This window comes from Pseudophryne corroboree, chromosome 1 (assembly GCF_028390025.1).
Source record: "Pseudophryne corroboree isolate aPseCor3 chromosome 1, aPseCor3.hap2, whole genome shotgun sequence".
NCBI lineage: Eukaryota > Metazoa > Chordata > Amphibia > Anura > Myobatrachidae > Pseudophryne > Pseudophryne corroboree.
Genome location: NC_086444.1, coordinates 417,929,243 through 417,954,787, shown reverse-complemented (window position 1 = coordinate 417,954,787; position 25,545 = coordinate 417,929,243). Strand labels below are relative to the sequence as shown.

The window sequence follows — 25,545 nt, the reverse complement described above, 5'->3', positions numbered from 1 at the left end:
TCATGAGTTTCCCAGGTTAAAGGGATAATATGGTCAGCCTATATTACAAATGTTATCACTCAAAAGGGTGAAAATGAGCGCTATCATTTAAAATATTGCGTAGTGTGTACCCAGTTGATATACTGTACCCATAGATCAAATGCTATTGTTTTTGAGCTGAACACATTTTGAGATGAAACCTTCTGTACTATATAACTATACTTTCTATCTGGTCATCTTTTTCTATATATAATCAGAGTGCAAATGCATCACCTCTAAATGCCAACTTTAATGTGGTGGCTATGGTAAACATAACTGGTAGAAGAAGAGAAGCTGAGTATCTTATAGGTGCTGTTAAAAGCTTATCCACTAAATCGTTGGCTCTACCTAATATATGGGCTGAGCTAGATACTGTCATGGAGGAGGACAAAGAAAAATATATTCTGGATATTTAGTAAGTACAAATCTAATTCTCTCTTTGTACTGACAAATCAAACATTCCTTCTTGGTTCCACATTTAAAAGATCAATAACATTGTTTTTGTATAATAATTTTATTAATATATAACTATATATTGTACACATTGTTAAGCAAGGTTTTCAGGGCTATAATAGTGCATTTATCTACTTCTAAATCAAATGGGATTATTGCATACCTTACAGCTTGACCCATTTCACCTGGTATACAATGTCTTTGTTTCTCATTTTCTGCTTCATTTCCTGCTGCAGTATCCTGTGGTGAATTCATTTATTTGAATGGTGATTTCTGTTTGGTCATTGTGTACCAGGGAAATGGGCCATGTTGGAAGTTCTGCTGTAGTACTGTAACAGTAACCAGCTGGAACAGAAAGTGCAAGTGTGTTTAAAGTCTTTGTTTTAGGATTAGACGTGTATGGCTGTTTGAATGCACCTATTTTACTTCCCTGAATCGTGATTTGGTTACATTCATTATTTTGCTGAGAAGGCATCTTCAACTATAGTTTTCCAGGTCAGATGTCTACTTTGGTTCTTCAGAGTGAACTGTTAAGGGTTTTCCATGTACACGACCCATTTATACATGGCTTCTATAGTTTCTGGCTTAAAATACTTTCAATGCCAAACTCTCTGGATCCATTCTATTAGAACAATTGTTGCATGTGTCCAATAACCACATATAAATGTAGTTTTTCCTGGTACAATAGTATTAAGATATCCACAGGTGTAAATTTATGAATAATCTGATAAAATTCTAGAAACACTTTAAAAAGAAAAAGGATGCAGGGGTTCCTCTGCAATTTAGTCTAGACCAGTCAAATGGGAAATTATTCTGGTCGTCAGAAAAGAAAGTGGAGACTAAAGCATTTTTTTTTTAATCATGAAAATGCTGGCCATAAATTGTAAACTGCAGAAATACGTGCATAAATAAAAAATGAAAAAATACTAGTGATCCGTTTTTTTTTGGACATTATAGGGTTTTTTAAAGAGTAATAGCAGAGAATGTACTGTGGTTTTAATTCATGGATCCTGCATTTACTCTGTAAAGAGAGCTTGTGATTCCTCATAAAAGATTAAGTACATTTTGTATGTTTTTACATTTATGAGTTGTTACAGATATGCCTGGTGTTTTTAAATTAAAATGAATAATTGCACCAGGTATGGTGTATTTCCATCCAGTCAAAAATAAGATACTAATTTTCTTTTAGGCATTCTAAAACTCAAGGTAATGCTTGAGACAACTGCTTATACCGTGCACAAGGCCTTTGCCTGTCCATACTTCAAAGACTGGTTAATCATTAAGTTGATGTGAATGATTATTAATGGGTCATGAGAACTGCCTATATTAATCATCAAGTTATTACTATTGTCTTGCAGACCACAACAGGGAATGGCTACAAATGTGCTCTGTAAAATGATCAATACAGTTTTCTGCACTTGCTCTTCTTGAAGTTTTCCATAATTAAACATACATGTCATCTGGCCCTGTTAATGGTATTGTTCAAACACACCATGTGTATATATCCCCCTCCATTTTTGGTTTTGAAAACCCCCTTCTGGAGTTTTTTGCTACATCTTATCACTAAACCTCTCTATAAATTCTTTATGTAGTGGGTCACAAAAGTATTCCTATTTTCTGCAACCACATTTATCATTACAAGTGTAACATAATATAAATGTCGCATTGTCATCACCCTGTTTGTGAGCCTTGGTATATACCCCTTAAGTGTCTTCTATGTGTGCATTTGTACATACAGTAAGTGTTAGTTTAAAAAAAATAGGGATTAAACCACTGAACTAGAGAAACCTGCAGAGCAGCTGTTGCCTCTGATCACCCTAGTAAGTGGCTAGCTTATTGTCCATTTTCTGCTCAGCGGTACAGTGGGGTTCACCATATCAAAGCAAAGTATCTGAGATTGACAGTGTGGTCTTCTTGGATCTTTATCGCCCTCTTTGGTGGCGCCTACCATCTGTTTGCTTATGTCCTTAATAAGCTGGTTTATTTCTCACCTTTTTTTGCTCCCTGAGAGGATCCATTCAATACCTGATCTGTACCAGAAGACTTCTCACTTTTTTCTGGCTTACTTTTTGTACCCTGTGTATCTTGAGACTTTTTTTGTAGTTTTGGACTCTCCTCTTTTTCTTTCCTTTCTTTAGGAGGGTGTTCTGTGACTGGAGATTTTTCTTTTTTGGGTCCTTTTTCTGATTTCTTAATGGAATCATTTGAAATCAGCGGTTTTTCCTCTAACTTTGGTGATGATCTCACATCTGCCTTTGCTGGACTCTTTTCTTCAATTTTGGATGATGCCTTTGTCTCATTCTTTACTACCTGTTTTTCCTCTGCTTTAGCTGTTTTTTTCTCTTCTCCTTTAGCAGGCTCTGCTTTAGCTAGCTTTTGTTCTTCTTTAGCCGGCTTCTTTACTTCTTCTTTAGCAGGCTGCTTATCTTCTGCTTTAGTGGGTTTCTTCTCTTCTACTTTAGTCAGCTTCTTTTCTTCTTCCTTGGCAGGCTGCTTATCTTCTGCTTTAGCTGGTTTTGTCTCTTCTACTTTAGCAGGCTCTGGTTTAGCTGGCTTCTTTTCTTCTTTAGTAGACTGCTTATCCTCTGCTTTAGCTGGTTTCTTCTCTTCTACTTTAGCTGGCTTCTTTTCTTCTTCTGTAGCAGGTTGCTTGTCCTCTGCTTTAGCTGGTTTCTTTTCTTCTACTTTAGCTGGCTTCTTTTCTTCCTTGTCAGGCTGCTTATCTTCTGATTTAGCTGGTTTCTTGTCTTCTACTTTAGTCGGCTTCTTTTCTTTTTCCTTGTCAGACTGCTTATCCTCGGCTTTAGCTGGTTTCTTCTCTTCTACTTTAGCTGGCTTCTTTTCTTCTTCCTTGGCAGGCTGCTTATCCTCGGCTTTAGCTGGTTTCTTCTCTTCTACTGTAGCCGGCTTCTTTTCTTCTTCCTTGGCAGGCTGCTTATCCTCGGCTTTAGCTGGTTTCTTCTCTTCTACTTTAGATGGCTTCTTTTCTTCTTCCTTGGCAGGCTGCTTATCCTCGGCTTTAGCTGGTTTCTTCTCTTCTACTTTTGGCGGCTTCTTTTCTTCTTCCTTGGTAGGCTGCTTACCCTCAGCTTTAGCTGGTTTCTTCTCTTCTACTTTAGGCGGCTTCTTTTCGTCTCCTGTAGCAGGTTGCTTGTCCTCTGCTTTAGCTGGTTTCTTCTCTTCTACTTTAGCTGGCTTCTTTTCTTCCTTGGGAGGCTGCTTATCCTCTTCTTTAGCTGGTTTTTTCTCTTCTACTTTAGCGGGCTTCTTTTCTACTTCTATGGCAGGCTGCTTAACTTCTGCTTTAGCTGGTTTCTTCTCTTCTATTTTAGCTGGTTTGTTTTCTTCTTCTTTTGCAGGCTCTGCTTTAGCCAGCTTTTTCTCTTCTTTAGTCGGCTTCTTTTCCTCTTCTTTAGAAGACTGCTTATCTTCTGCTTTAGCTGGCTTACTTTCTTCTTCTTTAGCAGGCTCTGCTTTAGCCGGCTTCTTTTCTTCTTCTTTAGATGGCTTCTTATCCTCTGCTTTAGCTGGTTTCATTTCTACAACTTTAGCTGGCTTCTTTTCTTCTGCCGTAGCAGGCTGCTTATCCTCTGATTTAGCTGGTTTCTTCTCTTCTACTTTAGCCGGCTTCTTTTCTTCTTCTTTAGAAGGCTGCTTATCTTTAGCTGGCTTCTTTTCCTCCTCTTTCACTGGCTTCTCCTCTGCTTTGATTGATGTTTTTACATCTGGCTTCTTTACTGGCTCATTATTTTTTTCCTTTGATGTCTCGGTTTCTTTTTCTGTGGTGGTTGTTTTTTCTTCCTTATTTTTCCCCTTCTCTTGCTTTTTAGATTTATCTTGCGTATCCTCTTCTTTTTTGTATTCCTCCTCTGGCTTTATTTTATCTTCTTTTTTAGAAGGTTCATTCTTACCTTCTTTGCTGACTGGTTCCTTTACCTCTGTCTTCTCTGCTGCTATTTTTTCATTTTTAGAAGTTTCTTCTTCTTTTACTGGTCCTACTTTCACCTCTTTCTTGAAAGGCTTTTCAACTTTTTCAGTTGGCTCATCATTTTCTTTTTCTTCTACTACCTCTGCCTTTTCTTGTATTTTAACTGGATAACTTTCCTCCTTATTTGTGTCATGCTCTTCGTGTTTGTCAACTACTTTATCTTTCTCTGATTTCTTTAGTAATGCTCCATTCTCAGTCTTTCCTGATTTTGCTTTCTCTTTGTTGGCTGATTCTTTCTCTTTTTTATCATTTATTTCCTTATCTTTTTCTTTAATTCCATGCCCTTTGTCTGTGATCTTAATTTTATCCTCATTTCCTATCTTTATTTGTTCTTTTTCTGCTCCACTGTTCTCTTCATATTCTGTCTCCTTTTTAAATTTACTTTCTTCATTTTCACCTCCCTCTTTTTCTTCTTCTTCCTCATTTTTACCTGCCTCTTTTTCGTTTGCTTCCTCATTTTCAACTTCCGCTATTTTTGTAATATCATTCTCCATTGTTTCCTTGGAGGGTTCTCCAGGTGTCTGCTCTCCTTCTGATTCAGGTCCCTTTTCAGGAGATGTGATCATTTCCTCTTCCTCTGTCACCTCCTCTGTTTGTTTCTCCACAATTACAGTTTCTTTGTCTGCCTTCTCAACAATTTTGATTTTTTCTTCCTTTTTCACCTTAATGTGTCTTGGTGCTGTTGGGATCCTTGGGGTTCTTTCATCAAATGGAAATTGATCAAAACTGGTTCCAATTCGACATTCCTCTCCCTCCAGTAGCTTTCTAGGAAAACATGATATCAAATTTTACAATAAATTTTTATAATTTGATTACCATTATTGGTTATAAAGCTCTATTTTCTTAGTTTCAATCTAAAAACACACAGCGTTGTGAAATAACTGAATGGCCACATTTAGAATTGTGCAGCATTTACTCCATATTGATTGATTACAGAACCTTTTATCAATGGATGGTCTATCATTAGCAGGCTTGTTTGAGACAATAAAATAATTGGTTCTCAATTTATTTCCCTTAATATGTCAGGTATAAGAGGCTCTGCTTCCACATATAGGATACATTTATCATTTATTGTACTGTATGTTACTGTAGTTTTCTATTGTTAGTTTTAAATCTCACCGTGAAGTGTTTTGCTGACTTACTATCTGTTTGAAGTCACAAAGATCTCCTGACTCATTGGGAAATATTTGGCAAGCTGAATGGCACATTGTGTCGCATATCTGTAGCCTGTAAAATGTGAATCTTATTTTCTCTAACGTCCTAGTGGATGCTGGGGACTCCGTAAGGACCATGGGGAATAGACGGGCTCCGCAGGAGACATGGGCACTTTAAGAAAGAATTTAGATTCTGGTGTGCTCTGGCTCCTCCCTCTATGTCCCTCCTCCAGACCTCAGGTTGAATCTGTGCCCGGACGAGCTGGGTGCTGTTCAGTGAGCTCTCCTGAGCTTGCTGTAAGAAAGTATTTTGTTAGGTTTTTTTATTTTCAGGGAGATCTGCTGGCAACAGACTCCCTGCATCGTGGGACAGAGGGGAGAGAAGCAGCCCTACTCTCTGAAGATAGGTCCTGCTTCTTAGGCTACTGGACACCATTAGCTCCAGAGGGATCGTACACAGGATCTCACCCTCGTCGTCCGATCCCAGAGCGGCGCCGCCGTCCCCCTCGCAGAGCCGGAAGACAGAAGCCGGGTGAGCATGAGAAGCAAGAAGACTTCGAAATCGGTGGCAGAAGACTCCGGTCTTCACTGAGGTAGCGCACAGAACTGCAGCTGTGCGCCATTGCTCCCACACACACCTCACATACTCCGGTCACTGTAAGGGTGCAGGGCGCAGGGGGGGGGGGGCGCCCTGGGCAGCAATTGGGACCTCTTTGGCAAAAGTTTAGCATATATACAGTTGGGCACTGTATATGTGTATGAGCCCCCGCCAAAAATTGTACATTGAAAATTGTACATTGAAGCGGGACAGAAGCCCGCCGCTGAGGGGGCGGGGCTTCTTCCTCAGCACTCACCAGCACCATTTTTTCTCCACAGCTCCGCTGGGAGGAAGCTCCCCAGGCTCTCCCCTGCAGATACTCGGTAGAAGAGGGTAAAAAGAGAGGGGGGGGCACATAATTAGGTGCAAAAATCAATATAAACAGCGGCTACTGGGTTAACATTAAGATACTGTGTTATTCCTGGGTTATATAGCACTGGGGTGTGTGCTGGCATACTCTCTCTGTCTCTCCAAAGGGCCTTGTGGGGGAACTGTCTTCAAAAAGAGCATTCCGTGTGTGTGTGTGTGTGTGTGTGTGTGTGTGTGTGTGTGGTGTGTGTGTCGGTACGCTTGTGTCGACATGTTTGATGAGGAAGGCTATGTGGAAACAGAGCGGGAGCAAATGAATGTGGTGTCTCCGCCGACGGCGCCGACACCTGATTGGATGGATATGTGGAAGGTTTTAAATTATAATGTTAATTCCTTGCATAAAAGGTTGGAAAAATCTGAAGACTTAGGACAGTCAGGGTCTCAGCCCGTGCCTGATCCTATGTCGCAGAGGCCGTCAGGGTCTCAGAAGCGCCCACTATCCAAAATTGTTGACACAGATACCAACATGGATTCTGATTCCAGTGTCGATTACGATGATGCAAAGTTACAGCCAAAATTGGCTAAATCCATCCGTTATATGATTATAGCAATTAAGGATGTGTTGCACATTACAGAGGAAACCCCAGTCCCTGACAAGAGAGTTCATATGTATGGGGAAAAGAGGCAGGAGGTGACCTTTCCCCCTTCACACGAGCTAAATGAGTTATGTGAAAAGGCTTGGGAATCTCCAGATAAAAAACTGCAGATTTCCAAACGGATTCTTATGGCATATCCTATCCCGCCAACGGACAGGTTACGCTGGGAATCCTCCCCTAGGGTGGACAAAGCTTTAACACGCTTATCCAAGAGCGTAGCCCTGCCGTCACAGGATACGGCTACCCTCAAAGATGATGCGGATAGAAAGCAAGAGGGTACCCTGAAGTCCATTTATACACATTCAGGTACCTTACTGAGGCCAGCGATCGCGTCGGCCTGGGTGTGTAGTGCTGTAGCAGAATGGACGGACACCCTGTCTGAGGAACTTGATACCTTAGACAAGGATACTATATTGATGACACTGGGGCATATAAAAGACGCTGTCCTATATATGAGAGATGCTCAAAGAGACATTAGTCTACTGGGTTCTAGAATAAATGCTATGTCGATTTCTGCCAGAAGGGTCCTGTGGACTCGGCAATGGACAGGTGATGCCGACTCAAAAAGGCACATGGAGGTTTTACCTTACAAGGGTGAGGAATTGTTTGGGGAGGGTCTCTCGGACCTGGTCTCCACAGCTACTGCTGGAAAGTCAAATTTTTTGCCATATGTTTCCTCACAACCTAAGAAAGCACCGTATTACCAAATGCAGTCCTTTCGATCACAGAAAAGCAAGAAAGTCCGAGGTGCGTCCTGTCTTGCCAGGGGCAGAGGAAAGAAGCTGCACAACACAGCTAGTTCCCAGGAACAGAAGTCCTCCCTGGCTTCCACAAAATCCACCGCATGACGCTGGGGCTCCACAGGCGGAGCTAGGCCCGGTGGGGGCGCGTCTCTGAAATTTCAGCCACGAGTGGGTTCACTCCCAGTTGGATCCCTGGGCAATAGATATTGTGTCTCAGGGATACAAGCTGGAATTCGAAGAGATGCCCCCTCACCGATACCTCAAATCGGCCCTGCCAGCTTCCCCCCTCGAGAGGGAAACAGTGTTAACTGCAATTCACAAATTATATCTTCAACAGGTGGTGGTCAAGGTTCCCCTCCTTCAACAAGGAAGGGGTTATTATTCGACCATGTTTGTAGTACCGAAACCGGACAGTTCGGTCAGACCCATATTGAATTTAAAATCCCTGCACATATACCTGAAAAAGTTCAAGTTCAAGATGGAATCGCTCAGAGCGGTCATCGCAAGCCTGGAAGGGGGGGGATTTTATGGTGTCTCTGGACATAAGGATGCTTACCTTCATGTCCCCATTTATCCACCTCATCAGGCGTACCTCAGATTTGTGGTACAGGATTGTCATTACCAATTTCAGACGTTGCCGTTTGGCCTCTCCACGGCACCGAGAATATTTACCAAGGTAATGGCGGAAATGATGGTACTCCTGTGGAAGCAAGGGGTCACAATTATCCCATACTTGGACAATCTCCTCATAAAAGCGAGGTCAAGAGAGCAGTTGCTGATCAGCGTAGCACGTTCTCTGGAAGTGTTACGGCAACACGGCTGGATTCTCAATATTCCAAAGTCACAGTTGATTCCTACGACTCGTCTGCCTTTCCTGGGCATGATTCTGGACACAGACCAGAAAAGGGTTTATCTCCCGATAGAGAAAGCTCAGGAACTCATGACACTGGTCAGAAACCTATTAAAACCAAAACAGGAGTGAGTGCATCACTGCACTCGAGTCCTGGGAAAGATGGTGGCATCATACCAGGCCATTCCCTTCGGCAGGTTCCATGCGAGGATCTTTCAATGGGACTTACTGGACAAATGGTCCGGATCACATCTTCAGATGCATCGGTTAATCACTGTCACAACTGAGGGTTTTAGCTGACAGGAGGAAGCCTCAGTTGTAGGGGCTGAGAAGAACTTAAACCGGGGAGGTTTAATCAGACCCCTGGACATGTAAGTGTTAAAAGGAAACCCGAAGGTGTGACCATGACAAACAGGTAAAAGTAAATTAAAAGTTTATTGACAAACTCCGTGTAACAACAGACAGCAAATGATGACAGTGGCAATAAATAATATTCCTGGAACACTTTGACCATGGAAGGTGTAACAGAGCACTGGTAGGTTAAGAACAGCTGTTAAAGTCCTTGATGGAAAAACCTTACCAGGCCTGGCTGTAGTAGTGCAGATAACCAAGGAACATGCCAGTAGATGGAATAGATGAAGTTGGTTACTTGAATCAGCTGTTGTGTTTGCTGGATAGAACCAGCCAGGTGGTAAGACACGGAGTGGATGCTGAGTGGGATCAGCCAGGTGATAAAGTCACTGAGTGAATGCTGGATGGAACCAGCCAGGTAATGAAACACGGAGTGGAAACTGTTAGATGCTAGGGAGCGTGGAAACAGAGGAGTTAAAGGAAGGTTACCGGTGGTAGTGGATAATGCTGATAAGTAGGAATCCGCTGGAACAACACCGGCACTTTAAGGATACTGGAAACTGCTGGAAGCAGATGGGTTAATAGCTGGAAGCTGGATCAGCCACGGAGGACTGCAGAGTCAGGCTGCACCGCAGGATGGTAGGCAGGTGCGGGTCTCTTAGTGGATGCTGGAGACAGGAGCTGGAACCTGGGAAAACAACCACAGGAGAGAGACTGGAACAAGGTATGACAAACAAAGCACTGATGATTTCCTGACCCAGGCACAGGATACTTATACCTGCAGCAATGCAGGCATTGGCTGGGCAATTATGCAGATTTCCAGAGGCAGTGGATTGGTGGAACGGAGACATGTGATTGGATCCAACATGGCTGCGCCCATGTTAGAACTTGGAGGGAAAGCTGGTTTGGAAACCATGTGGAAACATAACAGTAATGGCGGCGCCGGCCGCAGAGGACAGGAGACGCCATACAGGATTCAAACATGGCGCCGCTGTGACAGCATCTCAGCGTGACAGGAGGGATATGCAGAATGTGGACACAGATGAGATCCGGCCTTGGAACGCTGAGCCAGCCTCAGGAGACATCTGAAAGGCAAGTAATGGCGTCCAGATACCCGGATCGTGACAATCACCCTATCTCCCAGGGCCAGGGTGTCTCTCCTGTGGTGGCTGCAGACTGCTCACCTTCTCGAGGGCCGCAGATTCGGCATTCAGGACTGGGTCCTGGTGACCACGGATGCAAGCCTCCGAGGGTGGGGGGCAGTCACACAGGGAAGAAATTTCCAAGGTCTGTGGTCAAGTCAGGAGACTTGCCTTCACATCAACATCCTGGAACTAAGGGCCATATACAACGCCCTACGTCAAGCTGAGACCCTGCTTCGCGACCAACCGGTTCTGATTCAGTCAGACAACATCACCGCAGTGGCTCATGTAAACCGACAAGGCGGCACAAGGAGCAGGGTGGCGATGGTGGAAGCCACCAGAATTCTTCGCTGGGCGGAGAATCACGTAAGTGCACTGTCAGCAGTGTTCATCCCGGGAGTGGACAACTGGGAAGCAGACTTCCTCAGCAGGCACGACCTCCACCCGGGAGAGTGGGGACTTCATCAAGAAGTCTTCACGCAGATTGCAAGTCGTTGGGAACTGCCACAGGTGGACATGATGGCATCCCGCCTCAACAAAAAGCTACCGAGGTATTGCGCCAGGTCAAGAGGCCCTCAGGCGATAGCTGTGGACGCACTGGTGACACCGTGGGTGTTCCAGTCGGTCTATGTATTTCCTCCTCTTCCTCTCATACCCAAGGTGCTGAGAATCATAAGAAAAAGAGGAGTGAGAACAATACTCATTGTTCCGGATTGGCCAAGAAAGACTTGGTATCCAGATCTGCAAGAAATGCTCACAGAGGACCCGTGGCCTCTGCCTCTAAGACAGGACTTGTTGCAACAGGGGCCCTGTCTGTTCCAACACTTACAGCGGCTGCGTTTGACGGCATGGCGGTTGAACGCCGGATCCTAGCAGAAAAAGGCATTCCGGATGAGTTCATTCCTACGCTGATAAAGGCTAGGAAGGACGTGACGGCTCAACATTATCACCGTATATGGCGGAAATGTGTTGTTTGGTGTGAGGCCAGGAATGCCCCTAAGGAGGAATTCCAGCTGGGCCGTTTCCTTCACTTCCTACAGTCGGGAGTGACTTTGGGCCTAAAATTGGGTTCCATTAAGGTCCAGATTTCGGCCGTATCCATTTTCTTTCAAAAAGAACTGGCTTCTCTACCTGAAGTTCAGACGTTTGTAAAGGGAATGCTGCATATTCAACCCCCTTTTGTGCCTCCAGTGGCACCTTGGGATCTTAACGTGGTGTTGAGTTTCCTGAAATCACACTGGTTTGAACCACTCAAAACGGTGGAATTGAAATCTCACGTGGAAGGTGGTCATGCTACTAGCCTTGGCTTCGGCTAGGCGTGTGTCAGAATTGGCGGCTTTGTCACATAAAAGCTCCTATCTGGTTTTCCATGCGGATAGCGCAGAATTGCGGACCCGCCCACAATTTCTGCCGAAAGTGGTTTCATCCTTTCATATAAACCAACCTATTGTGGTGCCTGTGGCTACTAGTGACTTGGAGGATTCCGAGTTACTTTATGTGGTCAGGGCTTTGAAGGTTTATGTAGCCAGAACGGCTAGGGTCAGGAAAACAGAATCTTTGTTTATCCTGTATGCTTCCAACAAGCTTGGGGCGCCTGCTTCAAAGCAAACTATTGCTCGCTGGATCTGTAACTCGATTCAGCAGGCTCATTCTGCGGATGGATTGCCGCTGCCAAAATCAGTTAAGGCCCATTCCACTAGGAAGGTGGGCTCTTCTTGGACGGCTGCCCGAGGGGTCTCGGCATTACAGCTGTGCCGAGCGGCTACTTGGTCAGGTTCAAACACTTTTGCAAAGTTCTATAAGTTTGATACCCTGGCTGAGGAGGACCTTGTGTTTGCTCAATCAGTGCTGCAGAGTCATCCGCACTCTCCCGCCCGTTTGGGAGCTTTGGTATAATCCCCATGGTCCTTACGGAGTCCCCAGCATCCACTAGGACCTTAGAGAAAATAAGATTTTACTTACCGGTAAATCTATTTCTCGTAGTCCGTAGTGGATGCTGGCCGCCTGTCCCAAGTGCAGACTTCTTCTGCAATACTTGTATATAGTTATTGCTGCAACAAGGGTTATGTTATAGTTGCATCAGGGTTGTACTGATGCTCTGTTGTTGTTTATACTGTTGACTGGGTAAGTTTATCACAAGTTATACGGTGTGATTGTTGTGGCTGGTATGTATCTTGCCCTGGATTACCAAAATCCTTTCCTTGTACTGTCAGCTCTTCCGGGCACAGTTTCTCTAACTGAGCTCTGGAGGAGGGACATAGAGGGAGGAGCCAAAGCACACCAGAATCTAAATTCTTTCTTAAAGTGCCCATGTCTCCTGCGGAGCCCGTCTATTCCCCATGGTCCTTACGGAGTCCCCAGCTTCCACTACGGACTACGAGAAATAGATTTACCGGTAAGTAAAATCTTATTTTAGCAGTGTGTGTGAGATATACAGTGCCTATGTGCCCTTTAGACACAGAAATCTGATCACACTACACACCTCAATGTTTGACCATGTTTCCGCCAACCCTGTATGCTTACAACTGATGTTGGCACTTTACTTATTAAACCACACTCATATTAAAAATTGGCAAAAAGTATTACAATTAATAATATGAAAAAAGAGATGCTATATACAAGGGGTGTGCAATAAGTTTCTGGATGCACTAAAAGTATATCTTCTACATGCTGGATGAAGGTCTCCACTGCAGCCCACGCCTTTTGCGCTTGATTTGTGGGAACACAAAGAAGTTGAAGGGGGCAGGTCTGTACTGTATGGCAGATGACCAAGCTTCTGGATTCATTCATGGGCCATACAAATCAACTTTTTCCTGGACTTGTGGATAGATGCATTGTCATGATGGAGAAGGGCAACAAAATTGTGAGTTCTTGAACGGTGCCTAGAAATGTCTTCCAGCACTTATTTCAAGCAATGACTGACGTACCAGTCCCCAGTGAGGGTGTGCTGCTGCACGAGTGGTACGGTAGCTACATGACCAGTCTTCATCACAAAAACAGCCAACATCTATTGACCACGCTGCGCTCATATCGGAACTTCTGTAGTGGCGCACCTTCAACTGGGGTCCACTGGGCCAACTGTTGTTTGATCTGAGCCGAAACTGTAGATCCAGGAAGCATTGCCTGTGACGGTCTCCCAGACAGAGTTTGACCAAATTCCATCAAACATGACCAGCATGTTGAGGTACCAAGTCACCCAATCCTCCTTCTGCTCTCAAGTCAGCTGATGGGGCACCCAAAGAAATTCCTATCTGCTTCTTTAACTGGACCATGGTCATCTTGGTGTCCACCTCAACTATGTCTTGCACGGCAGCAACATTGTCCTCAGTGATGGTGGACACAGGTTGGCCACGGTGCTTCTCCTCTTCCAGGGACCATCTCATGTACTGAAATTCTGCAAACCACTCAAACACAGTGGTTTGAGTTGGTGCTTCGTCCCCAAAAACAGCTTGCATTCAGTCTTAACTCTCCTGCTGTCGCAGACTACTCTTGTAGTCATAGAAGAACAGTGGCATCTGTTGAGTTCCATATCAAGTTTGTGGAAGAAGTGAACACGCTGACTTCTTCAGTGTGCAGTGCTGCTTATATACGGTTCTGTGCCTTGACATTTCACAAGAACTTTAGTCAGAGATTACAGTTCACAAACAGACAGTCAGATTGTGTCTACTCTACCTATGCACTGCCATCCGGAAACTTAATGCATACTCCTTGTAATTGCACGGCAGTCACATCATAACTCAGTTATCCATTTCCATAATCTCTATAAGCTGTCAGAAAAATAACATTTATTATATCTACATTTGTTTAATAAATTACTTAATCCATCACTGACTAATATTTCTAGTATGTTACAGCATTCATCAGTCTCCTTATAGTACAGAACTTGAGTTACCTGTAGGCAGCAATCTCAATGTCCAAGGCCATCTTGACATTCAACAAATCTTGATACTCTCGGATCTGAGAAGCCATTTCCCACTTGGTATTCCTTAGCTCACTGTCCAGCTGCTGCAGGGTTTCCTGGACACAAATATAAGGGGCTTATTACACTGTATGCAGAAATAGACATACACTGCAATTCGGTGCTAGAATTTTTTTTTTATGCTTTGAACTTTACAGATAACTCAGCGAAAGCTATACGTTAAAATAGTTGCCCTGTCAACTTGGGATGGCGCTAACCAGAATTTCCATATGTCAATTATCCCTCTTCTTTGATCCCACTATGGAATCATCCCCACTTACTACAAGGTTAATCTGCTTACATGGCATCAACTTAGTGTAATATAGGGCAACATTGTCGTTCAATTGCGGAAATTGAAGAATGCTTCTCAAATCCAAACTCTGGGACACACAAGGTTTACTAAATCTCCTTTATGAAGTACAGGTGTATTTATTGTGAATGACACATTTTAAATGATTCACTGGTGATTCTGATAATTTCACTTGTGACTCTGTAAGGAGATCTGGAAAACATGCACTTTTAAGCCGATATGTCGCCCAATCCCGCGGATCAGAGCGTGTTGTCAAGTGTGTACCCATGATGTGTGTATCACGTGACTCAGCCCCCTTCAATATGCAAATATCAATTTTCTACAGTAAAAAAAAAAAAAGATAAATGACAATTCAACAATAAACAATAGTAACATACTGACATATAAGAAGACAACATCAGAATCATCAGCATTTCCGGTACTCAGATGATAGGAGGACACCATCCACCTGGTCCACATATTATCAAATTTCAGGAGGGTATTTTGAGTGTGTACACAAATTCTGCATGGCCTACTATTTTGTTGATCAGAGACACCCAGTCACTACAGCGGGGGCCTGAAGGTGGTATGCTATTGCTCCTTTTATTATTGTTCAACGATACTTATTCATTCTAACCCATATATTGTTTGATAATCCTCACTGTTTACAGCACAATGCTCCCATTACCATATTATCTTGTGCCATTACCCATTAATGTGTTATCTGGAATACCACTTCAGTTTAGTTGCTGGACACAGAGAGATCATCTCCCATGCTGTTGCAATCTCTGTTCCTTGTTAATTAATCTCTGCCATGTCCTTGATGGCAGCAGCTTACACACTGGCGTATTTATATTGGGTGCAATGTGTGCAGGGCACACGGGCCCCCAGGGTCTAGGGGGGCCCACACTGCACATCTTGCACACATTTTTTTTTTTCAATATTTCACCAGGAAAATGGCGCAGTGGTCCTGTTTTGGCCCAGTTTTCCCAGCATTTTGCACATGCACAGTAAGGAAATGCGCACTAGACTCTGGGACAGCACTAGAGTTACAACGCTGACGGCTAAAGAGGAGGGGACCAGACGGAGCCTGCACAGGGGCCTCCTATTCTCTAGATACTCCCTTGTGCTTATGACACAACTTCTGCTAATATGGGTATTAAATGTGCTGGCTTTGGGAGTCATTCCGACCCGTTCGCACGCAGCGGTTTATCGCTGCCGTGCGAACGGGTACGGAATGCGCATGCGCGGGGGCCGCAGTGCGCGATGTTGCCAAGCGACAGGGGTCGCCGGGTTACGTCGCGGCTTATGAAGGAAGCGGTCGCAGAGCCGACCGCAAAGAAGATTGACAGGAAGAAGGCGTTCCAGGGCGGATCCGGACCGTTGGCTGCCGTTTACGGGGAGTGGTAAGGAAAACGCAGGCATGTCCAAGGAGAAAGGAGGGCGGATGTCTGACGTCCAAGCCGGCTCCAGCATCGCAGAGATCTTCGCACAGGGTAAGTAGGTATAGGGCTAGTCTTCTTTTGCTTGAAATTATTTTAGCACAAGCGATCGCAGCACTGCTAAGCTAAAATACACTCCCCCATAGGCGTGTACTAGTTGATCGCAGCAGCAGCAAAAAGTTGCTGGCTGCGATCAACTCGGAATGACCACCTTTGTGTACAACATGGAGGCATGATGATGAGGCCAACCACAAATCCTGGGCACACAGCAACTCTGAGGAGAGCAATGTTTCATTATGGTAAATGGTGATGGAGCATTGCGGTTGCCAGCAGCTACCTGTTTTAAAATATTTACAATGACTAATTACACTATCCACTGTTTCTCCCCTTTCCGTCCATACCAAACAGCATGTAGCCACATATTTCACAAAGGCTGTACTCATTTTAGTGGTTGCTTCCGGGTTTCAATAGCCACATACACTTTCCCCCACCGCCAGCTACAATTAATATACTGATACCTTATTTATCATGTTTTCCTCATATGGGCTGGGACATCTTTACCTCCTGATTTTTGCTACACAATATTTAGCGCTTGTTGCAGATGACAGCAATAACTTTTAATCTCAGAACCTTAAGCATGAGAGTTGTTACCTGATACGATGCCATTTCTGCCTGGTGGCGATCCTCCAGATCCATGCATTGTCTTTCCAGGGATTGCTGGGATCCTTTTAAAACCTCTAACTGAGTGATTTGACTCTGCAGCTGATGCCGGTGACTGGTGATTTCTTCTCCGGCAGAGCGTATGGCTTGGGTATTCACTTGGGAGGCCTCATTCAGTTTCTCCAGCTGCACTGTTAATATAAATTAACAAATAGATAATATAGTTTAACAATATGATAAAGGTAATCTCATGTTGGGTTGTGCAACCTTTGCGAGAGAATAGTATTTCAAAGCATATTATCTGTCTGTGGCTATTGGGGCTGACTTTCCCAATATTCATTAAAGAAGAGGAGACCAAGACAGTGGGAGTCTATGGAAGTGATGCTAGACATTGCTGTAATAAAGCTTCATGAAGCTGCAACTCGGAAATACAGTACATAGAGGTCAGGGCAATACTATATTACAGTGACATGACTCCTTATTTACTATGTGCAACTTGAATGGAAAGAAGACATGGAAGACTGAAGGCATGATTCTGAGTCACATGTAGTTCCTCCGTATGTGGACGCATCTAACAAACTTTCCATGCGCAGTAGTGAAAATAAGCATCTGACTTTTCTTTCCATACGTGAAATGGGAGTTTCTGGGTGGCAGGAACACATGGAAGAGAACCATCTTGTGTCATGATAATGTAGCCAGAGTTGTCTCCTATTTGCATTGTTCGTATGCCCAGGGGATACCTTTTTACTGATGGATCTCTTGCAACCAGTATGGGGTAGGTGAAAACGCAGAAACCAGCAATGACGACTCAACTGTAGGTGGAAAAACAGTGGGCAGCGCAATGCGTAGACATGAAGATGTGCGTATAAGTGCATTAACAGTCCATCTGCATTCCGAATGCGACCACTTTTCAATCTGGGAGCCAGACAGAATCAGGCCCATAATAAACAATTTGAAACATATTAAAGAAAAAATATAATATTTGAAATCTCTTACAATGTATCACCTAGTACTGTATAAACGGAATATCACTGCCAACACAATAAACAGGTTATGATGAGCACTGATAGGCTACCTATACAGATTAAAGGCAAGCACAACTTCACCTTCATTTCTTTTATAGTTTTTCTCTACAAGTTAAGGCTACTCCTCCCGATGACATTGGCATAATCACAAGCAACAAATATACACCAAAAAGTATATCAGCCCAACAGAAAATATCGCTGTACAAGAGGTTTAACTGTGAACAAAATGTTAAAAAATAATAAATATAATATAAATTCCTAAAATAATTAGTAGAAGGCAGATGGAATAGGTTCCTAACTATTTTGTTGGAAATACTGATATTTAATTTAAAATTACTTGTGAATATATGTTTTGAACTTTTGCATTAAATCCTCTTTCAGTATCGCAAAACTATAAAAATATATTTATAAAAAAACCACAGAGAGTCAGAAGCGCATCGGATGTTTTCTATAATACTTCAGGCAGGCCTGTAACACATCCAGTGCAGCTCATAAAGTTCCATCCAGTACTGCAATGCGCAGCTGTCAGCTCACGTTTCGTCCAGTACTGCAATGCACAGCTGTCAGGTCTAAGCGCCAGTAAGTAAATTAGCTGAGGCCCACTAGCTAGGGCGCGCAACTTTTTGACCACGGTTGAAACCCACTGCCTGACTTTTTGCTATTCAATTAGAAATCCTTGTTAAATTAATGTAGGATTCAATGGGAGAAACTGCAGCCTTTAGTTCACACCCCCAGACTAGGTGATAACTGCTGTTTGTAAAAATGTCAGGAAATGTGCAGCACCTCAGGTATACACATCACAATGAATAAAAATGCATATAGAGGTATTTCAATAGTAAGAGATTGACAATAAAGATGTTATTTTTCATGTGATTTTCTCTAAATGCAGAGACATGGGTTTAATTATGAGGGACATGTATGTTAAGGTGTTTTAGATTGTAAGCTTGCAAGAGCAGGGACTTCGTTCCTTATGTGCCTTTCCTTTTCTGATTTACACAATCTTATACCTCCTTGCTCCCTTTGATGGCACCTAACCCCGGGTTTTCTATACCTGTCCTATATTGTCTTGTACTGTAAGTGCTGTTTTCTTGTTTGCTCATTTTATTATGTACTGTGTAATGGGCGCTGCGGATCCCTTGTGGCGCCATATAAGTAAAGGATAATAATAATAATAATATTATATTATTATTATTATTATTATTATTATTGATGGAAATGAAAATTGCAGATTGATTTTTTTTTTTTACCTACATTTTCCTACAGTACTTTGAAGTAAACAGTTAGAAATCACAGTTAATGTACACCGAAAATACTATAGATATTTTTGTTTGCTGAAATACATTTACTGAATTTAATTTTCTTCTTTTATTAATAAATTAAGAATTTTACACCTTCTAATGGCTTCTAATACTTTGCTTATGGCCAATATCAGCCATCTACACCTTCCTGCTATCTTATTTTCCTCTTTTTTGGGGGCTCAGTATGATTTCTCCATTCTTTACATCGTTCGCACACTGCAAAGTTAACATGCTATCCTTGAAGAAATGGCAAATTGTGGTTTCTAATTTAGTTGTGCATTCTGTTTTGTTTTATTTGAAAATGTCCCATGATAGGTGCTGAAAATCAAGATCTTCACTTTATTGAACTCACAGCTAATTGAATCTGATCCACTACTGATATGCACAGCTGTCAGCTTATAGTGCTCCGTCCAGTACTGCAATGAGCAGATGTCAGCTCTCCGATCAGTATTGCAATGCATACTGTAGCTGTAAGCTCATAGTTTTCTGTCCATTAATACAATGCACAGCTGTCAGTTTATAGTGCTCTGTCCAGTACTGCAATGAACAGAAGTCAGCTCTACGTCCAGTACGGCAATGAACAGAAGTCAGCTCTGCTTCCAGTACTGCAATGCATACTGTAGCTGTCAGCTCATAGTGTTCTGTCTAGTAATGCAATGCACAGCTGAATAAATGACTATTTAGTATGATTATCATTTGCTGTTTAAATTTGTTGCAATGCAGGAATGTTAAGTATGACTTTATTTGCAGCCAGAGTACCACAGCAGAATTAACTATAGGTAATTCTAGATTAATAAATATAACATACAAATATATAGTGTAATAAATTTACATTAGAATTGATATTTCAATGAAGATCGATAGTTACTTCAAATTTAAAAAAAAATATTAGCAAACATTTCCATTTATCTACATGTATATGATTTAAGATAAGAAACACAGTGTAGTGTATTGCCTATTACTGCACAGTAGAGGAAGGAGGGGAGGGATGTGCATAGACTAATATAGAACCCAACCATGACTCAGGAATTTCATCTACTCAAATGTAACCTCTTCATAGCCAGATGGTAACAAAATATTCTTAAGTCTCTGCTTATTGTTCTTTTCAGAAATAATTTTTCATATCCCAGACAAAATTATGACTGTCCCCAGACAAGCTCATCTGTATTTTACCAGATTTTATGTACTGTGAGCCAGAAATAAGTCTGGCAGTAAACTATAGAGGAGAAACTGTTTTCAGTTCTGGTGAAAAACATTTGAAATCATAATTATTTCTAGTTTGCATCAAGAAGTTTACATTTCTGTACTACTGTATGCTTATTAAATGCCTGCAGTTGTCAAGTGGCCTGTAGTTCAGGCACTTTGCGTACCTGTTCTTTGTGGCAATGATGATAAAAGACCCAGCCAAGTTTTATGTTAGTGTGTGAATTATAATATTTCTAATACCGATTATTTTTTTATTTTTGTATTTTGTTTTTCACCTACACCACTCACCTTGAAACCACTCTTGGGTCTGTAGGTTATTTCTGCCTATGTGGCCTTCCAACTGAGCTCTAATCTCCTTCAAGGCTGATGCCAACTCCAACCCAGATACCTCTTCCAACTGCTGGGTTGTCACTTGGCTCCCTTGTATCTGCCTGAGCATCTCCTCCACATCCTCTTGGTGACCATTGCAAAGGTGAGTTACTTCATCCTGTAGAGCTTGAACCTTCCTTCCGATCTGATCACTCTCTAGGCTGCACTCCTGCATATACTGCCTCAGTGCCCTCTCAGCAGCCAGAGCCTCTCCTTTTAATCTTTCTTCTTCTTGGGCCTTCATCCTCAATAACTCAATATCTTCATTTAGTCGATCCCTTTCCAGCTCCTCCAAACTGTTATCAGAATTGATTTTCAGGATCTGGTGTCGCATGTCCCTGATCTCCCTTCCATATAACTGCCCAATAGCAGAGATACCAGTTTGCTGTTTCCTAAGGGCTGTTGCCTCTTGTTGTAAATTGTGGTTCTGTTCTTCTAGCCTCCGCACCTTATCTATGTAGCCAGCAAACCTTTCATTCAACCCTTGTAAGGCCTCTTTTTCATCCCGTGGCCCATTTGTAGGTTCAGGACTTTCACTGTAAGATGGGGCACTCCGACGACTCCGAGTTTGTGTTTGTAAACTGCTACTGCCACTGTGGGTGAGGGAGACAGAGCTAGACCGAAGGTAGGCATCTCCTGTGGATCTACGATAAGTAACAGGACCCATGGAGCGTTCCAAGTTAAAGCTGAGCATGGTAAAGTAATAGGAACAGATAGGTGGAGGTCAGAGAGAGAATAGGTGGATCAAGTCAGAGAAAAGAAAAATACAATGAAATGGGTAGAGGTAAACAGGCAGAAGGAAATTCAGAGATGACAGCACTTGGTCATGCACAGAAGGAGAATGCTACACAGATGTAAGGAGCTGTCCAGGGTCTGTAAGTGTGATGCAAACACAGTCAAGGAGATGCAGGGCACTGCGGCAGATAGAGGACAGCATCAGCTTTTATACTGCAGCAAACTTCTCAACTCAGCAAAGCAGAGACACCACCCCTGCATCACACTTATCATCTTACACGCTGACTCGTGAGCACAGCATTCCAGATTGACATCAGAGCACATCATCAGCCGTGTGTGCAGCATTGTGCATGCAGAAAGGAAAAAAGATTGCTATTTAGCTAATAAATTCTTTAACATCACATAAAAATATCATCATTACACCGAACTGCAGTGTTTTATGTATAATAAAATGTATGAGTTATCCCACAGTACATGTTATCCCACAGTAGAGAAAAGGTAGTGTGAATGGCTCTGCTAAAACCCAGCATATAGCTCACACTAAATATTTAATTACACTACCTTTTGAAAGTCATGTAGGCAACACAGTAATGATCAATAATTCTTCTCTTAAGCAAGTGGATGACTCCACTAGGTTTAGCACATGCATTGTCAGAAAGGATTTAAAAAAAAAAAATCTTAATTGCACGAATATATATTCAAGACAAGACTGCAATAAAAAAAAAAAATGTCTGCCATCTAGTAATCTCTTATTAAGCATACACTTAAACAGCAGCTCATCTCAGCATTATCCTGTATAGGATACAACATAACACAAGACAGAATAAAGCAATGGGAAGTATGACCTCTATTTGTACTGAGATAGCACAACCTGGTCTCTCAATTAAACTGCAGCTCTATGCTGCACATTGATTATATCACATATTTCCTTTCAAGTACTTCACTACCTTGCCCAGATTTACATTTCCATAAGCCAGTATTGCCGTGCCAGCAACATAGTCCCAACTTCCACAGCATTGGGTAGGAAATGCCGGCAGGATACCCTTCCATGATGTCACATCTATACAAAATAAAAATAAATATATATATTATGTCAGCAATTTCTCCATGCTTGCAGGTATTTGTTTCCCATTACACGGTTGTGTTACTCTCATGACATAGTAACTAAGGTTGAAAAAAGACAATTGTCCATCGAGTTCAACCTATTTGTGGTCTCCTATGCAGTCTTATTATAGGACTGGCTATTTGTATGTTAAGACTAGTTATATTAACTATAAAGCGTGCCTACGCACCATAACCCTGAATATCTTTATCCAATAGGAATTTATCTAACCCATTCTTAAAGGTGTTGACTGAGTCCGCAGTTACTACTCTCCCAAGCAGGGAATTCCAAACACGTATTGTCCTTACTGTGAAAAAACCTGTTCGCCTCAATGTGCGGAAACTCCTCTCCTCTAACCTAAGCAAGTGACCATGTGTCCTCTGTGCTGATCTTATAGAAAACAGGTCCCTCCCAAGCTCTGTGTATTGACCCCTTATATATTTGTAGATGTTGATCGTGTCCCCTCTTAGTCTCCTCTTTTCCAATGTAAACATGCCTAGCCTTGCAAGCCTTTCCTCGTATTCCAGCGTCTCCATGCCCTTGATTAGTTTGGTCGCCCGCCTCTGAAACTTTTCTAGCTCCAGGATATCCTTTTTGTAATATGGTGCCCAAAATTGCACACAGTATTCAAGATGAGGCCTCATAGTGATTTATATAATGGGAGTATAATACTCTCATCCCTTGCATCAATTCCCCGTTTTATGCATGCTAATATCTTATTAGCCTTCTTTGCTGCACTCCTACTTTGGGTACTGCTGCTTAATTTATTATCTATGTGAACCTCTAAGTCTTTTTCCAGTACAGAATCCCCTAATATTACCCCATTTAGTATGTAGGTGTTATTTTTGGTCTTGCCCGCACAGTGCATTACCTTACACTTGTCTGTGTTGAATCTCATTCTCCATTTTGCTGCCCATGCTTCCAGTTTAGTTAAGTCGTTCTGAAGAGACTCAGCATCCCCCTCCGTATTTATAACCTTACACAATTTGGTATCGTCTGCGAAAATTGATACCATGCTCTCTAGACCTACTGTTAGGTCGTTGATGAAAATGTTGAACAAAAGTGGTCCAAGTACAGACCCTTGTGGCACACCACTTAGTACTTTAGTCCAATTTGAAAATGATCCATTGACCACAACGCGCTGTTCCTAATTATCTAACCAGTTACTGACCCAAGTGCATATTGTGCTCCCTAGCCCTATTTCTTGTAGCTTGTAGATAAGATGCATGTGTGGTACAGTGTCGAAAGCTTTGGCAAAGTCTAAAAAGATTATATCCACCTTCTTACCCTGATCCAGGTTCGCACCTACTGTTTCATTAAAGCCAAGTAAGTTGGTCTGACATGATCTGTCCTTCACAAATCCATGTTGGTTCCTTTTAATGACCTGATTTGCTTCAAATGCATATAAAATAATACTAAAGAAAAGGCAACCTGGGGACAATGACCACTGGACTGGAGTAGAATGTAAGGTGCAAAATGTGATATTGAATGTGGACCAGTGGTGCCCCATCTTTACCCAACTACCCAACACAATGTCCGTAGTCATGAAGAAAAGAACACGTAGATACTGTACCAAAGAAAATGTGAAAAAGATTGAAACTCTGCGATGATGACAATGAAATAGCTGTATAACATAAAAATATTTAAATAAAGGAGATACACAATACACACATATCAGAAGGAAAGTTCCTGTAATTCTTGTATGAAAATGTAGACAACTTGAGTTAATTTGCTGAATTAGTTGCAAGGTCCCCAGTCCAAAACATTGTCACTGTGGTACACATGACCTTCATATAGGCTAAATATAATATAGTCCATTTATAATGCCATAAATACAGAGTGTATAGTTTGTTCCTTTTATGGTCATGGTGATTGAGGACTTTATTATAATTATTATTATTTTTATCCTTTATATGGTGCCACAAGATGATAGGACAACTGCAGAGGAAAAAGCATATAGAGGAAAAAGCATATAAGGAAAGAGTTTACAGTCTAAAGGGGGGAGGGTGGTGGGTGGTTAAGTAGACAGACAGGGGTGACACAGAAGGGAGAAACAGTGAGCTCCAAGCAGTGGGTTAGGATGAGAGCTGGAAGGCTTTGCTAAAGAAGTGGGTTCTAAATATTTTAGAGAAATGGATATTCTAATACAGGTAATGAGAAGGGGATGGTTCCAGACGTTACTATCAGGTGTTTGTAACCCACCAAGGAAATTCTTTATAGCTTGAATCTAATGATAACTAGGGACAATCCATGAATGAGCCCATATATGCTATGATCAGTACATAGCATGTTTTACATGTATCCCAATAGTAAAGAAAAAAAAATAGTTATGACTAGAGGAAATATTTTCCTGAAATTAATGTAGTTAGTGTAATGTGTAATAAAGTTGTGAAGCAAAATTATTTGGCCATTAAACTTTCAAGTTGAAACCAGCATGGTCCTTGTGATGTAGCATATAATGGACACTGCTGGGAGAGTAAAGACCCAATTCTCCAGAGAACAATTGTTTAAATCAAGTAGCAGTTTTAATCCAAATAAAGAATAAAGATTCTTTCTCAAATTATCAGTTTCAGGTCTGACAGCATCATGAACAAATATAGATGGCTTGGCAACATGACTATTTTTACATTAAAAATTCTGGCCCATCATTAAATGTAATATTTGGATCAGACTACCATGTCTTTTACTGAAGTCAACAAGAGCTGCATAACAAGCTTCATATAGTGTACAGTATATACAGATAATTGTTGAACTCCAAAAAAAGCAAACCTATTTCTAAGTAGTTATAGTATTTCAGGTGTAGCAAAACTTCAATGGCTTCTGACTCCTGGGTGTTTTCTTTCAGTCCTGAAAGAACATAGAACTTCTGTAATAATTTGAAAAAATCATCAGGGTTTCCAGACACTTTAAAATCTACAGAATTTACTTGAACTCTGGTAAGTAATAAAAATATCATTAGTCAATAGGCATACCTACCAATATGACCCATTCCAGGAGGGACAACGATAGGAACTTATTTGCTTCAGAAAGCTTTGTTAGTCATTTCCTGATATTATACTCTAGATCAGTGGTTCCCAAACTGTGTGCCGTGGCTCCCTGGGGTGCCTCGGGACACTTGCAGGGGTGCCTTGGATTGGTGGTCCTGGACCAATTCAAATTATTTATGGTCAATATAATAGGCCAAACTAGTGCTGGTGGC

At 42.1% G+C, this 25,545-nt stretch overlaps 1 protein-coding gene across 1 annotated transcript; it reads right to left on the bottom strand.

The window, feature by feature from the left end:
* Positions 1-21,444, bottom strand: NEFH (neurofilament heavy chain). The gene is made up of 4 exons (XM_063913345.1): positions 20,429-21,444; positions 16,603-16,802; positions 14,155-14,279; positions 1-5,224 (listed from the first exon to the last, which is right to left on the bottom strand). Exons 1-4 carry the CDS (start codon positions 21,201-21,203, stop codon positions 2,452-2,454), a joined length of 3,873 nt encoding a protein of 1,290 aa, XP_063769415.1. The 5' UTR covers positions 21,204-21,444; the 3' UTR covers positions 1-2,451.
* Between the last annotated feature and the right edge of the window lie 4,101 nt (positions 21,445-25,545).